General features: G+C 40.5%; 2 protein-coding genes across 2 annotated transcripts; one reads left to right on the top strand and one right to left on the bottom strand.

Moving 5' to 3' along the window:
* The first annotated feature begins 656 nt into the window (after positions 1–656).
* si:dkey-11p23.7 (V-set and Ig domain-containing protein) lies at positions 657–3879 on the top strand. The gene is made up of 3 exons (XM_038304568.1): positions 657–939; positions 1852–2241; positions 3367–3879. The coding sequence occupies exons 1-3, from the start codon at positions 786–788 to the stop codon at positions 3789–3791; spliced, it is 969 nt and encodes a 322-aa protein (XP_038160496.1). The 5' UTR covers positions 657–785; the 3' UTR covers positions 3792–3879.
* Positions 3880–5903: 2024 nt separating this feature from the next.
* On the bottom strand, positions 5904–14032 carry LOC119796147. Its single transcript, XM_038304567.1, has 4 exons — positions 13962–14032; positions 13348–13403; positions 9478–10623; positions 5904–8033 (listed from the first exon to the last, which is right to left on the bottom strand). The coding sequence occupies exons 2-4, from the start codon at positions 13397–13399 to the stop codon at positions 7633–7635; spliced, it is 1599 nt and encodes a 532-aa protein (XP_038160495.1). The 5' UTR covers positions 13400–13403; positions 13962–14032; the 3' UTR covers positions 5904–7632.
* Positions 14033–15616: the final 1584 nt, after the last annotated feature.

The raw sequence follows: 15616 nt of genomic DNA, 5'->3' as shown, positions 1-15616 counted from the left end.
AAACAGTGGACGATCAGGGGACGAGACAAACACCAAAAAACCTCTCTCCACTGGCTGCTAGGATCCAGGACATGAACCATGAAATAAAACTGAACAGACAGACTCAAAGAAAACAAATAATGATCTGGCCTTGAATGCTCAGGCTGAACTGAATATAACCAGAACAAAAAAGGTGAGAGGAATAAATTATAATGAGGCAGGGAGGGAAAACGGCAGGTGAAAGAGATCATCAAGTAAAGAGGAGCAAACAGGCCAGATCATGACAGATGTCAATTGACTAGATTATAGTATCTGGATAAAGAACAAAGTCTCAGTTAACATTTAAAAGAACTGTATCTAAATTATCAGAGGATTTCATATCAAGAGACACACCAAGACCACACAAGTCAAACCTGGAATCATATTATTGATTATCACCTTTAGTTGATAATCAATAACCCAGCAGAGTTTAGAGCATTCAGGCCTAAATGCTTCATCTGCAGTTCCGTTCGGCTCGTTTTACTCCAGCTAAGAACATCTAATGATTTAGATCTGGACCCGGAAGTATTCATGATGGAGTTAAGGTGACCCCTGAGATGATGGCGCCATCTAAAGGCTCCTTCTGTAACATTTTATCTTCTTTCTTTTAGAGAAGTGAAGCTAAACGTCTCCATATTTGAAGAATTTACCTTTTAAACAGCAGAGTTTCTGTTTGAGTGTTTGGTCTCAGTGTTTCCTGATCCTTAGTTTCTAACAGAACTACCCATGATGAACCGAGCAGGAAAAGAGGAAGTTTACATAAAGGAATGGAAAAGATGTTGTGGAACGTCTGTGAGCTTCTGAGTCACAGAGGTCATTCAGAAACAGTCCTGCTCGCTGGCTTCCATATCTTTTCTGGTCTCCTGATGGACGCTCCGTGGATCGCTCGCACCGTGGTTCTGATGCTGCTTGTCGCTGGAGGTGAGCATATATCTGATCCAGAACAGATTTCCTCTGTAGCTTGGCTGAAGAGGAGGAGGAGAAAGGAGCGCCTGTTGTTCCTCTCTAAAAATACCAGCCGATACAAGAGAACAGAGAAGTTTTATAAAACCTTAAATAGTGAAAATAATATCTCAGAAATGTTCTTATGCACTTGAGCCACGTTTTGTAAAAAGCTAAACATTACCTGACCTTGCTTTAGAGTCCAGAAGATGAACGGGAAAACTGCACTGACCTCAGGGATGGATTTAGGAAATTTGGGGCCCTAGGCAAAGACAGGGAGGGGGCCCTCTGATGGAGAAGACACACATCAACAGATATAGAAATGTTAATAGAATAGACATCCATTATCTGTTCTAGGTTGTGTCCCTCTCTTCTTGTCCCTTTTCTTCTTGTTTTCCTCTCTATGTTTTGTACTCAGCTGACTTTTCATGCTGTCTCTAAAGGAATGAAAGATTTTTTCCAAGCACTAAGCTCACTTAGCTGATTGCTCCTTCCTGTGTTTCCAAAAAGGCCAAAGTAAATAACCCAGTCCTTCTTTTCACTGTAGACAAGCCATGATCTGCTTATCTGTTCTCCATTTTTCATTTGGATGAAATCATAGCTGAATGAATCATGACAGCAGACAAGATAGAAGAGAGCAGGAGGCGGGGTTACCAATCTACTCGCTCTGGAGAGCAGAGTTCGCTGCTTTTAGATGTTGTCTCCAAAGTCTCCAGTAGCAGAAAAAAGTCTCTAGATTTGGCGCTAGATCACAAACATTCCCTCATAAACTGAATGATCTAGAAAACCGTTTTAGTAATGGTAAAAAATCTTCTTTTTAACGTTTTTACACAGAAACGTTTCTTCCTTTAAATGAAAGAGGCTCCCAGTTCTAATTGTGTTTCCCTGCAGCTTTGGTCTCCGGTGACGACAGCTGGTCCATGAAGGTCCAATCCGAGGTGCGAGGTATCGACGGCTACCCGGTGGTTCTGCCCTGCACCTTCAGCCACCCCAAGCACTCCCAGCATTCCTTGCTGCAGGTGCTGTGGCGCCTGGGCCACGGACCGACCGCCATCGTCTTGTTTCGCTGCACCAGCCGGCCCGGGGCCCCCGTCTGTGAAGCGGGTCCAGAGCAGGACCAACGTTACCGTTTGGAGGGCAACCCGAGGGAGCACGACCTGTCGCTACGCATCAACAGTGCCACCCTGCTGGACAACGGGCGGTACTACTGCAGGGTGGAGGTTCAGGGGAAAGAACACCTCAGCTTTGAGGATAAAATGGGGACCAGGCTGCGAGTGGAAGGTAGGGTCCAAAACATCCGAGGATGTTTCACTGCTGAACGGTCTCACTTCCTGTGACTCTATAGCAGAGGTCTTTAACAATGCTCCTGATTGGAAGGGGAATTGCGCGGCGCTCTGCTCCATTCTGGTATAGATCCAACTAGTCCTGAATCACTTCTAATTATAAGGAGACATGACCAATAACCTGATGAACGTAAGGCTGAAATGTCTGGAGGAAAAGGGCGATGCTAACAAGTAGGGGTGTAAATCACATCCATCATGGCGATTCGATTCAGTATCGATTTCCTGACCCAACGATTCGATTATTTTCGATACTCAAGAATACACCACGATACGATACGATTAATCGATTAATTTGTTGTTGTTTTTTTTTATTTTTAGACCTTACAGACTAAACAAAGTTTCAAGTTTGAAATAAATCAATGAAAGCTGTAATATTGTGCATTTTTTTTTAGAAACAACAGCAAATAACAGAAGTAGAAAAGTTCAAAAAATACTGCAGAAAATCAGTGCAATGAGTGCAATGCAATACTTTGGCTCCAGACGTCCCGCCCTCTCCACAGAATGGGTTTAGCGCCACCGCAGCACGGGAGGAGAATTACGCCCAGGAGCAAATGGATAAAAATAGACCTTGCGGACGTATCGATGCATCGGATCGTCGGCTGTTGGATCGATGCATCGATACAAAACGATTATTATTTACACCCCTACTAAGAAGCCTGAGGCAGGATTGTGGCCGTGAAGTATGGTGTTGGCAGCATTATGCTGTGGGTGTTTAGTGCTGAGGAGAAATTTGGGAGGAATTCATGTGCATAGAAGCAAAATGTTTTTCCTGGTCTGATTTGTTTCACACGGAGGAAATCTGTTTGACTTTCCTCTAAAAGAAAAACTGTTCAGTTCACGTATTGAAGTCTGTTCATTCTAACCTGAGAAAAGGTTAGTGGAAACGTTTGTATGACTTACTGGGATCAGATTGGAGATGCTCTCAAGAAAACCAGTGGTTCAGATTCCTGCAGAATATTTTTTCTGATTATTACAATAAGTTTCTGTGTAAATAGAAGCTAATCTATTTCCTTGTAAATTGTGAAGTCTCTGATCTAAAGCTGCGTCTCTTTCTGCACTGCAGCTCCTCCAAAGATCCTGGTCCTGTCTGTGGAGGGCAGTGAGCCGTCGGGGTACAGAGCTCTGTGTCGGGTCCAGGGATCGCCGCTGCCTGACGTCCAGTGGCTGGGCCCCGATGACCTGCTGGAGGGTTCGTCCGTGGAGCCGATGGCGCTGGACTCACCGGGTCGATACCACACGGTCAGCCAGCTGCGGGACGTGGAGCCCGGGCAGCAGTACACCTGCAGCGCCTCCAACCCGCTGGGCAAAGATCAGGCCGCCCTCTACGTCCTGCACCCCCGACCTCTGCCCTCTTCCACCGAGACGCCGGCGCTTCTTCTTCTCTTGCTGCTGCTGTCTCTGGGGGCTAAAGTGGTTCTGGTGGTGGGGGTCGGGTTGTGGATTGTCCAGGGAGGGGGGCTGCAGGGGGGCGGCTGCTGGAGGAAATAAGCTCCTCAGACTTACAATAATATCAGATAGAAAAGAGGTTTAACTGCCTGATTTAGTCATTAATAAATAAACCAAATAAATAAATATTTAAAGTCTATTACTGTGATTTCTTTAGCTTGATAACTTCAGATTTCCTTTATGATCATAAACATCTGGAATCCGTCCATTTTTAGATACGAGTTTTAAAGCAGGGTGGCTCTACGGCGGCATATGAGGGACATTCAGAGACGGGAAAACATTTTTGAGTTTAAAGTGGCATATTAATAGAGTTAAAATTATTAATAGAATAAACAGACACATTTAGAAGGAAAAACTAGAACATTTATGAGACTAAAAACGCGAATCTGCTCTCTTTTTCTCATGGTCTTCTCCTTCTTTCCCATCGCCCGGCTTGCCACAGGTTTGCCTGCTGTGTCTAAAAGTAGCAGCAGCAGCAACCCAGACTGACAGCTCATTGGCTCATTTGGATCACGTGCAGCCTGGAGCCGGACGCTCCCCAGGGCTTTACCGTATTAACAGAAGAAGAGGAGCAAGTGAAATTAGACACTGCCGTCAGACAACATGCGGTAATTTCTAAATGTTTTAAATCAGGTTGGGTCCAGATCCGGACCGCTAATCTCTGACCTTTGATCTAGAAAAATATAACCTGCTTTTGTTTTATAAAACTTGAAAAAATTAACAAAAAAATAAATAAAGTAAGCAGCACAAGTGAAATTAGACTCTGCCGTCGGACAACATGTGGTAATTTTGAAATGTTTTAAATCAGGTTGGATCTGGTTTAGCCAGCAGGACCGTGGGTCACTAACCTGTGACCTCCGTTATACAGGGTTATTGCTCAGGGTGTAACCCATATTTATATAGATGGATATTTATATTTATAGTTATCACTGAATTAATCCTAATCCTAACCTTAAATCATCCCTAATCTGAACTTAATTAGTAGTTGATCAACATGTTACTCATATCAAACAACCGCTCCCTATAAAATCTCATACCCTGTCAACTGAGTTGATTTTAAACACCGCATTGAATCCGTGTGATCCGTGTGATTTTTCTCAGAATTCTGACAATAAGAAAAGTCAGAATTCTGAGATTAAAGTCAGAATTCTGACTTTTTTCCCATACTAGACTGAAATAAAATAAAAAAAATCAGTTAACTTTTTTTTTTTTCTTCAGTGGCCCTAATCCTCTTCCGTAGGCTCAGAACAAGAGGAACCAGTTTCCAAAGTGGAGAGACAGTTAGGTTTCACAAAATGCTTATTAAAGTTGGAGCTGTAGAGAAGGGCGTTGACCAATGGCGTAACGACACAACAACAGGGCCGTAAGCAACATTATCTGGGTGGGCTCCATATGAAGTCCAACAAGCCTCCAGAGCAGTGTTTTGCTCTTCTTTCAGTAAAGAAATACTCTGTAATTCCCATAAAACTTGCTCGATAGCCACGCTGACGCTAGTTTCATCAGCTGAAGCCGCCATGTTCTTTAGACTGAACTGTCGCGCTTCTCGTTGCGTCACACCTCAACCCGCCTCAAAGCCAACGCTGATTGGACGTTCGTTTAGTGAACGGCTCCAAGTTTTCTTTAATGGAGAGTCTCCAGAGTCTTCCAGGTTTTTATTTGTTGCTCTCTGCTGCCCTCTTGTGTTCTCCTTCTTCCCTAGCTCTTTCCTTCTCTTGTTCTGTGCACACCTGCTCCCAGTTTCCTCATTAGCCCCCTCTTTGTCTCTGTCTCCTTTAAAGCCCTCTCTCTCTTCAGTTCCCCTTTCCTCGTCAAACACTGCCAAACTTCTTCAAACTTCCTCCAACTCCGTCTTCCTGAGTCTTCCTCGTTGTGACAGTGATTCCCCTGATGTCTCCACGGTTTCTGGTTCGTTTTGACTAGTTTTTATGTTTGATTCTTTTGGATTTTTGGACTCCTGATTAGATGCTTGTTTGGACTTGGTTTTCATTATTGGATTTTTGGTTAACCTGCCTTTGTTTTCAGTTTCCCTTTCAGATTAAATCTAAAGAAATTCACCTCTGCCTTCCTGCCTCTGCTTTTGGGTCTATACTCCATAACCAAATCCTGACACTTAGAATATTTGTGTCAGTAGAATGAAATAAAATTAAAATCCAGTTCAGTCATTTAAAATGATTTATTATACATTTTAGATTCATTCATGTAGCATGCAGAGATAAAGATTACATTCTTTGTTTTCTAGCTTTAATCAGTAAACATGAATCCGACCACCAATGATCAACACCACCTTAAAAACATAAAATAAAAACCTTGGAGCAGCCAGAGGTTTCTGCTCTGAAACAGACGCTAAAATAATTACCTGAGACCAAAATCATCACATCTAATGGTACCTGGTAGTAGGATGTCTTATTCTCTATTTTATGTTCAATAAACATCAATAAACTAAATGCAACTGCAGAGAAAAAAAACAAAAAACAAAGTCTACATTTTACAGGTTAAATATTTCCATTTTTACATAAACTCAAGCAATCCTAGGACTCAATTGATGAAATTTACTTAAACTTTAAGAAAAAAATAAACAGAGACAAGAAAAAGTAGATACAATTACTGGGAAAGTTTGGAAAAGATGTTTAAACAATGATAAATTTCCTATTTTTGAAAAATGATGGAGCATTTATTAAGAAAGAAAAGCTTGTTTAGTTTGGATGCAAGCAGTTTAACCGAGAACATTGTTGAGTTTGCTCTAAAGTTATTCAGGTAAAAGCGGAAATAAAGGACTGTGATGTAAGGAGATACAGTAGCAGCCATTAAAAATGGCCATTTCCCAGTCAAAAGCCAGCCCAATGGCAGCAAAATCCCCTCCAACCTCCAGCCACTGCAGTCACCCCCCCCTCCTGCACATTTTTTCCACCCTTTCAGTGAATCACAGGGTCTCTTTAGGTCTTAATGTCCACAAATCATGACAGAAACTATATTTTAGATGTTTTAAAAACCATCCAAGGACCAGCCAAGGGCCAATCAAGGAAAGTGTGGAAATTTTGAATGGCTACTACTGTAAACACCTGCTCCTATAAACCCTGAATTCATCGCATGTACAATAGCAGCCATTCAAAATGGCCGTTCCCATTTTTTTTAGTCTGACTCCGCCCTATTGTTGAATTACAGGGTCTGACCAGGATATGGCGCTTCTCATTAAATCTCAATGTCCCAAAATCTTGACAGAAAGTATTTTAGTACAAAGGTTGATGTTTAAAAGGGAATTGTAGGAGACCGACCAAGGAAAGTGGGGAAATTCTGAATGGCTGCTACTGTAGGCCTGACCGCACTGATCCGACAGGAGCCAGATGACTGTAGAACTTCTCCAGCACTAAACATGTGGTGCTGCTCATCAGGTGAAATTTCCATCCCCATGGAAACCTGCAGATTTTTTTAAAAACTGTCTAAGATTCAAAAATAAGTTTAGTCACATGAGAGTGAAAGGTGTTTCTGATACGTAGGACGGTGGCCGCACTGCTACACCTGTAAGCTTTGATTTGGGGGAAAAGATACAGGGGCTTCCTGTTTCGAAAACACAGGAGCTAATCAGCGGAAATAAAACAAAACACACAATGGAGCAGAAATCCGAGCTGAAACGAGCTCAAATTAACTGTTGAACAAAACTAGTACAATAAGACGCCTACTTCATGTTGCTAACCCTTCACTTTGAATTTCTCTGCCAGGTCCTGTCCAAAAGTACCAAACTAGAACACACTGAACGCAGCTAAAGGCTAAAGCTGAGCTTATAAGGACTATAGTCATTACAGAAGTGGTTCTGCTCACTGCCAGCCGACAGGAGAGATCGGAGCAGGCTGCTTCTCCTCCATCTGTCCAGGAAGACATTTTTTCACTACATCGGCAGGAATTCTGGAGGTTTGTAGCAGAAAGGACGGATGGCGTCGCAGCAGTTCTTGTCCTTCCAGCTGCAGTCATCGTCGGGTTTCAGACTCATAACAGCACACTGGCCTTGGTCCTTTTTTCCAGGCTTACCAGGAGCCCAGTTTGTATCATTGAATTTATTGTAGTTCAACCAGTACCAATCGCCAGTCAAAGAACTGCGACGCGTCCCGATCCACGCTTCCTTCACACCTTTAGCGGATATTTTACTGCACAATTGTTTCTGCAGTCTGTTGTCAGAAAGGCTGATGAGATCCAGGTGTTTAGTTTCACAGGATTTGATGGATTCTTTCCACCCTTTTTCTTCATCAAGGATCTCTATCACCTCTGGAGTCACAACACAGCCCCTGTAATCTGTTAGAAAAGGAAAAAATAAAGACAAAATAGAGCATGGCTATCCCTGATAAGAACTTCCTCAGCTTGACCTACCAAGGTGTTCCCATTCAGGGTCTAGGGGCCATTCAAGGCCCCTAGACCCTCAATGGGAACACCTTGGAATGGATCCTCATGACCTTGGAATGGATCCTCATGACCAAAGGTCAGGGTCAGATGGTAGATAGACCTGAAGAGCTTTATCTCTTCCCTCCTATATTTCATCTCAGTAACAGACCAAAGCAAAGCCATTAACGGGAATAATGGTGCAAAAAGACACTTTCTATCAGTAACAGAAAAATCAAACTAAAGACTTTTCTCATTTTTAGTTAAAAGATTAAGTACTGCGTGAATCAATCAAGGAACTTGTTCCCTGCAGGAGGAATTGAATGTTTGAGGAGATTTTCCTCTTCTTTCATAGGTAAAACAGGGCTCATGAGGTAGAGTGAACCTGATTGGCCGAGGAGTCATAAAGTGTGGTTATGCTGCTATAGCCTTAGACTGCTGGAGGACATAGGGATCCCTTTTCTTCATTCTGCTTCATTCTATCTCTATTCTCTCATTTTGCTGTATTTGGATGGATGGATGGATGGATGGATGGATGGATGGATGGATGGATGGATGGATTTTAAAGGGACAGTGTGTACAGTTTAGCCCCATCTAGTGGTAACCGAAATAAAGGGAAGGGAAGTCGCAAAGTGACGTTTTGCTCTTTCTGAACGAAGGGGACATATCAACCTCTGTCACTCTTGTAAAACACTGTAAAACACGGGAAACATTCCTCTGGAAAGAGGACTGTAGGGAGCCTATGCTGTTAGCTACTATAACATCTGTGAAAATTAGCCATTTTTAAAGTTGCTGGTGAAGATTCTCAATCATCCAAGTCATAGTCATTCCAATAAAGTTGAAAAACAAACTTTGTTTTTGGACTTTGTTTCCAAGTTTGAAGATGTTTCGCTTCCCACTCAGGAAGCTTTTTCAATTTAAAACATCGGAAATAGCGTTGAGTTCAAGGCTCTTATACTGTAGCCCAAATAAGCCTTTAACAAACGAGTCCACCCCTTTGGACGACCCCCATTCCAAAGGGGTGGACTGGTAAAATGGGTCTTTACTTTTTTATTTCTGTGGTTGGGTTTTTCTTGCCTCTCACTGAACAAAGAGTATGAATAGAAGGTGAAAGCTCTGCCTTTCTGTCACCTTCATTTACTCTGAGCAACATGGCATCTCCCATTGGATGCACCACCCCTTGTGAATTTAGCACTTCACTTTTTGATGTTATGTTATTAAACCTTTGCAGAATCTTATTTATTATACTTTATTTGTGTTCATAAATAGCTGAATTTCTTACACACTGTCCCTTAAACTCATCCTTTACTTCATTAAGGTTCATTTATTGGATGGATTCGGAGCTTTGGTGCCTCCTTACCTGGGATTGAGCTCACAACAGGCGCAGGGTTTCCATACATTCTACCGTTCTTCTCTCCCACAAGGTACACGGCCATTACCGAGGAATTGTGCCACAGGAAGGCCTTTGGAAATGTTACGCTGACATGTGTTGAGACATAGTCTGTTCCCTTCAACTCCTCCCAATCTGTATACCCTGCAGGATTTCTTCCAATGTAAATGCCGTTTTTGTCATCCTTATGGACCACGATGTGAAAACTTTTTATCAAATATCTCAGTGATGTGAGAACAAAACAGCTGCCAAAATCTTTTTTTGACATCAGAGTGAGTAGGAAGCTGGGCTTATGAAGGATGACTGTCCCTTCAGAATCAACAGCTGCTGTGGAGTCAGTAGATGTTCTGGACTTTTCATCAGACAGTAGTATGGATGCCTGCTCAGCCAAAATCGGAGGAATGAGGAACTCTTCTTTGTCGTCTTTGGCTGCAGGAACCATGGCATGCAGAAGCCCACAGGTGCAGTTATCCTGAAAAGCACAGGGGTGGCTTAAGAAGACGGCCACAGGCCTATCTGCTTCGACATACTGATACTGCCCGTTATTGTTCAGCAAGATCTGAGCAACCTTCCCAGGTTCTATTGCACCACCAAACTCCTCTTCCCCCTTAATGGTCACGTTGGCCTGATCTTCACCAGGATTGACGATGATGAGTCTGAACGGACCTCTCTCTGTGACATTTACCACTACAGCTCCATCATCAGGGCTTTCTTCCAGTCCAGGAACTGGTGGGATGAAGTACTTTGTGCCAAGTTTGTGAGAAGGTATAACCGGAGCGTATTGCACACTATTCTTTCTAAGGCTGATGGCTTGAACGACGACGTCTTTGGTGCTGGTGACCTTGATGGCTTCGTCAGAAATGCTGAAAACATTTAAGGAGGTTGAATTCTCTGGAATGTCAGGCTTCTTAAGTTCCAGATCCGTGGTATAATTCGTCGTCTCTCCAGCAGACATATGATCGTAATCTATATTAAGTTTTTCTATTGTGATTCTTGTGTTATGATGCAGAGCAGTGACCCAGATCTCGTTTATTGGATCAGTAGGATGATAGTAGGCAATGTTTTCTGGAAAAACGACAACGAATTCCTTCCCAGTGTTGTTAAAGTTTTGAGAGTCTGCAAAAACAAAAGGCTGAAGTTAAAATGGAAACTTGATACATTTTTCTCTTCTTGAATGTTTTGCAAACCTATGAGGACCTTCAGGGTCCAGAAAGCATGAAAGTGAACCTTTGATTGGATCTGTTGGTTTGCGTTCCTGATAAGAACTAATATCTGGAATCTGTAACAGAAGATTCTTATAAAGTGGTTTATTTTATTTTTTTGTGCTGGCTCATTCCATTTATGTATTTATTTACAGTAAAACAGGAGAATGCCTATGAATGAACATTAGACTATTTAAATGTGCCTTAAGCACATTCCCAGCCGCAGTCCTCCTGATAGGTTGATTTATAATTTAAAATGTATTTAAATTAAACCCATAAATCGATGGCTATAAGAAACAAATAAAAAAAGACCATTATTTGTCTTGCACTGCTCACAGGGATACTGTAATGATTTCATAGATGCATATTGTGTTCGATATATAAGCAACATGTCAATGTACTGAATAAAGGGACGCAATATTTTAAAAAAAACTTTTATTCTTTTTTAACCGTGTTGCTAAATTGGTTAGTTTTAAAAATCTTTTTGACATATGGTATTTTTTATTAATATTACTGGTTAAAAAAAATAAACAAACTTATAAAAAAAATATATGTGGGCACCAGTTAGCAAAAGAAACACCTTTGTTTCTAGATGTTGTAGCTTGGCCTGTTTTCCAGTGTAGTCCTGTTTCTCTGACTGTGACTAACTGGATGTGTTCTCTTCATCCTATGACATGGGAGCTGGCTCGGAGCTCGTCTGCCTGGCTGTGTGTTTCCTGGACGGGGCCGCCTGTGGAGCTGGTTGACAGTTGCCTTTTGTATCTATGCTTCTTTTTCTATGTCTGCTTCTGTCTCCTTGAACCCCAGTGGGCCTCAGCAGATGGCCGCTCACACTGAGCCTGGTTCTGCTGGAGGTTTCTTCCTGTTCAAAGGGAGTTTTTCCTCTCCACTGTCGCTACAAGCATGCTTAGTGTGAGGGATTGCTGAAGAGTCAATGAGTCGATGCAATCAGCTGGTTTTCCTTAGATATAAAACTTTGAATCAATCTGACTGGATGATCTGGTGAACTGGAAAGTGACCTGAGATGACATGATGTGAATTGGAGCTATAGAAATAAACTGAATAGAATTGAATTTGAAAAAAATCATGACATCTATTCATTGGAAAAGAAAATGCGGAAAAGCGGCCCGAAGTGGTCACAGGTCTACTACCGCGCCCAGGTTCAGTCCCGCCTGTTTGTGTTGTGTTGAAGTGAAGAGAATCTGATCCATAAAACGCAATTTGAAAATAATGCAAATTCATAAGACCTGATCTGAAAAAGAGAAATTTCAAAAAATATAATTTAAAAATCGACTATGAAGAAAAAAAAAATCTAAGAAAGCAACAAATAAAAAAAAAAAAAAAAATCAGTTAAGAAGTTTTTCAAAAGGCATCCAGAAACAGAATTTAAATTGCATTTATAAAACATGTTCTTTACAAAACAGATGACAAAAATCACTCTATACTACAGAGGTCACCCATGTCTTATTCACCGTTAATGTGTACTGCATTTAAAAACAATTCAAATAATGTGATTTATGGATTCATGTTGTTAGTCGGGGCATTAATGATGCTTTTCTCTGTTATTAATTTACACAAAACCAAAGGATTTGATCTGTTTAACACAAACTAAGCTGATGTTTTAAAGGGCTGCTAATAATCTGAATCCAAGCAGTGACGTCATAATTTGGATTAGAGAACCTGACAGAATTTAACAGTTTCTGATTAAAATGAGTCTACTCTGCCTGGCAACAGCATTTCTATTGGTCGGTGCTCAGAACACCCAGAATGTGCAGAGGGATTTTTTTTTTAAAAAGGAATAAAGAACACATCATTTAAATATATAAAATCTGTCAATGAAAGATAAAATAAACTAATATTTTTATTAAGAAGTTTTCAAAAGTTTCATTTCTGGATCCGTTTGTTTTAAAGTTTCGATTCACAAAGTATGTTTGAAAAGAATGAAATTTCATAAAAAAAAAATACAATCTAAAAAAACAGGAAAATATAAAATCTAAAGAATAAAATTGACAAATTGACAAAACTAAATTTAGAAAAATATATATATATATATTTCAAACCATGTATTTTTTTTTTAATAAAAAAAAAACTCTTCAAAATGTTTATTGGATTAAGAAGTCCTCCACTTTTTTTTTATTCTTTATTTATTTATTCAATTTTTTATTTCTTTATATATTATGTTTTTATTTATTTATTTAATCATTTTTTTCTATGTATTTATTCGACACTGCACAAACCATGTTTAGCTCATTTTGATCCGTTTTCCCCGGGCACAGGCAGGAAACACATATATATTTATTTTTTCTATGTGTTCTTTGCTTTCTGTAATATTGGAACAAATTTCACTCCATAGATTTACAGCTGAGGAGCAAAGAGGACATAAACGTCCCAGCAGCCTGCAGGAGGCTCCTGATAGAAGAATGATCTTCTTTTGACTTTTTGAGGTTTTTCTTATTTTTCCCACTTTATTTAGATGTTTTTCTAAAAAAAAAAAAAAAAAATTAAAAAGGATTTCTGTGTCTGCCTTATTGACGAATAATTGACTAACTGAAGGTCAAACAACCAACATGCGTGGCAGTGCAGGAAATATTGGAGAAACTCTGAAAAGTAGAAGCTGGTCTTTTAATCGAAGGTTTACCTGCGATCTGAGCTGCCAGCAGCAGCAGGACGACGGAGGCGGTTCTGATCATGATTCTGCAAAAAAAAAAAAAAGAACAATTACTTTTCAGAAAAATGAAATGTTTTAAACCTTGGATTTAATTTCATTTTCCTAAATTTTATCAAATTATATAATCGGATTACATTTAGGGTTATCATAGCAGTTTGATGTCACATAATACACTTTATCTAAGTTATTGCAAACCCTCTTAATTTGGTTTAGATAATAAATATGTTATTTTTTTCATTAAAATTGTAAAAATCATTAATTTAATTTCTACTGTTTTTCTTTTGCTTTTTATTTTATTTCAGTAAATTCATTCCACTGAACAAAATCCTAATATAAATACATTTATTCCATGGCTCACAGTTTGAAACCAAACAATGATATTAGATTCTATTTCTGATTAAATATGAGCAGAATAGATTACAACAAAATGAAGATAAATCAGAAGATTTAAAGAAAAATAAGCTCAAATAATGAAAAAGAGCCAGTAAAATGAGAGTAACATTTTTGGGGTATTTTTATTTCACTTTGGTACTAAACATCTAATCTAACCCTGATGGTATAAAGAGGAGAGGAGGAAATCTTACCTGCTGATCAGCAGCGGATTCACTGTCTTCAAGACTCTCCCTTCTTCTTCTCCTATGGAAAAAGCAGATTTGAGAGTCAAATTCGGCTCCTGGTTTGGAAGAAGTTTGCATAAGGCGGTGGCCTGGGTCGGGCTTCAGCCTTCAGGGAGAATCTGTAAGGTTAAAAGAAGGGCTGGATTAAGGAAATCCTGGGCCCCAGGCAAAGACAGGCAGGAGGCCACTTTAATTTGAGAAGACAACACATAGAACAGACCTATTCTTCAGATGTAGAAATGTTAATAGAATAGACATCCATTATCTGTTCTAGGTTGTGTCCCTCTCTTCTTGTCCCTTTTCTTCTTGTTTTCCTCTCTATGTTTTGTACTCAGCTGACTTTTCATGCTGTCTCTAAAGGAATGAAAGATTTTTTCCAAGCACTAAGCTCACTTAGCTGATTGCTCCTTCCTGTGTTTCCAAAAAGGCCAAAGTAAATAACCCAGTCCTTCTTTTCACTGTAGACAAGCCATGATCTGCTTATCTGTTCTCCATTTTTCATTTGGATGAAATAATAGCTGCATGAATCATGACAGCAGACAAGATAGAGGAGAGCAGGAGGCGGGGTTACCAATCTACTCGCTCTGGAGAGCAGAGTTCGCTGCTTTTAGATGTTGTCTCCAAAGTCTCCAGTAGCAGAAAAAAGTCTCTAGATTTGGCGCTAGGAGCTTTTTAGAAATCAAAGTGCTAGAGGGGTCTGAAAAGTGGCTAAATATAGCGACTAAAGCGCTAAGTTGGCAACACTGCTCTTTGCATGGTTTGTTTTCAAATGGTTTGCTGCTGTCTGTTTGGACCTTTCTGAACATGTGCAGCAAATGGACTGATCCAATATGGTGGACACTGAAGGGGGGGGGCTGAGACACACTTAATATTATCAGCGTTCTGATGGCATTTTAGCCAAAGGATTTTTATCAAAAACATAATTAATGAGCACAAATAAGGAATAGTTGTATTAACTATATCTGTAAACAGTTGTATGGGCCCCCCCAGGAACCTGGGGCCCTAGGCAACTGCCTAGTATTGCCTTATGTTAAAGGCCGGTTTAAAGGCTCCTTGTTCATGTTTGTCACATTAAATGAGATCCCAGCTGGTAGGATTCTGTTTAGGAAGGTCAGGATCTGTGGAGGGAAGCCTGAGGAGGACTGTGGACCCCAGATTTCCTCACATAGAAGTCAAGCCACCAGATGTTAGCGCTAAAAAAGCTGCTTCACATTTTTCCAATCAGTTTTTATTTTTCTGTTGAATCCTGAAGAATAAACATCTGATTGAAGCTGAGAATAATTGATCCTTGTTTCATTTTTATGTCCTGTAAAATAACCCAGAGAATAAAATATATCTGGTTTTGTTCTCCTTACTTTGAGTTCAGGTTTGCATCTTGAACCTGCAGCTGCTTTGGAAGTCAAATCAGGTGGAGCCTCAGTGACGGATCATCGTCTCAGGGTTAAGTTCCAGGATGGTCCTGCTTGCCTCTCAGACTGCCACCATGTGGTGGGACCAGGACATGACAGGCACCGGTCGGCCCCCAGAGCTTTGCAGCAGGACAGATGCAGATCAGACTGGGTTGGATCATTAAAATCTGCTTCCTGTACTGCAGCTTTTCTTCTGCTCTGGTTTTAGGTGAT

Source organism: Cyprinodon tularosa, unplaced genomic scaffold, assembly GCF_016077235.1.
Source record: "Cyprinodon tularosa strain WSP-4 unplaced genomic scaffold, ASM1607723v1 ctg538, whole genome shotgun sequence".
NCBI lineage: Eukaryota > Metazoa > Chordata > Actinopteri > Cyprinodontiformes > Cyprinodontidae > Cyprinodon > Cyprinodon tularosa.
The sequence above is the reverse complement of the archived record's forward strand: the minus strand, read 5'-3'. Positions and strand labels throughout refer to the sequence as shown.

Bases quoted from the DNA above. Each gene is read 5' to 3' on its own strand.
- si:dkey-11p23.7 (XM_038304568.1), top strand. From the start codon at position 786: ATGGAAAAGATGTTGTGGAACGTCTGTGAGCTTCTGAGTCACAGAGGT. The intron at 940-1,851 runs GTGAGCATATAT...GTTTCCCTGCAG, and splicing joins GATGCTGCTTGTCGCTGGAG to CTTTGGTCTCCGGTGACGAC. The intron at 2,242-3,366 runs GTAGGGTCCAAA...TCTGCACTGCAG, and splicing joins GACCAGGCTGCGAGTGGAAG to CTCCTCCAAAGATCCTGGTC.
- LOC119796147 (XM_038304567.1), bottom strand. From the start codon at position 13,399: ATGATCAGAACCGCCTCCGTCGTCCTGCTGCTGCTGGCAGCTCAGATC. The intron at 10,624-13,347 runs GTAAACCTTCGA...TTGTTTTTGCAG, and splicing joins GCTGGCAGCTCAGATCGCAG to ACTCTCAAAACTTTAACAAC. The intron at 8,034-9,477 runs GTAAGGAGGCAC...CTTTTCTAACAG, and splicing joins TGTTGTGAGCTCAATCCCAG to ATTACAGGGGCTGTGTTGTG.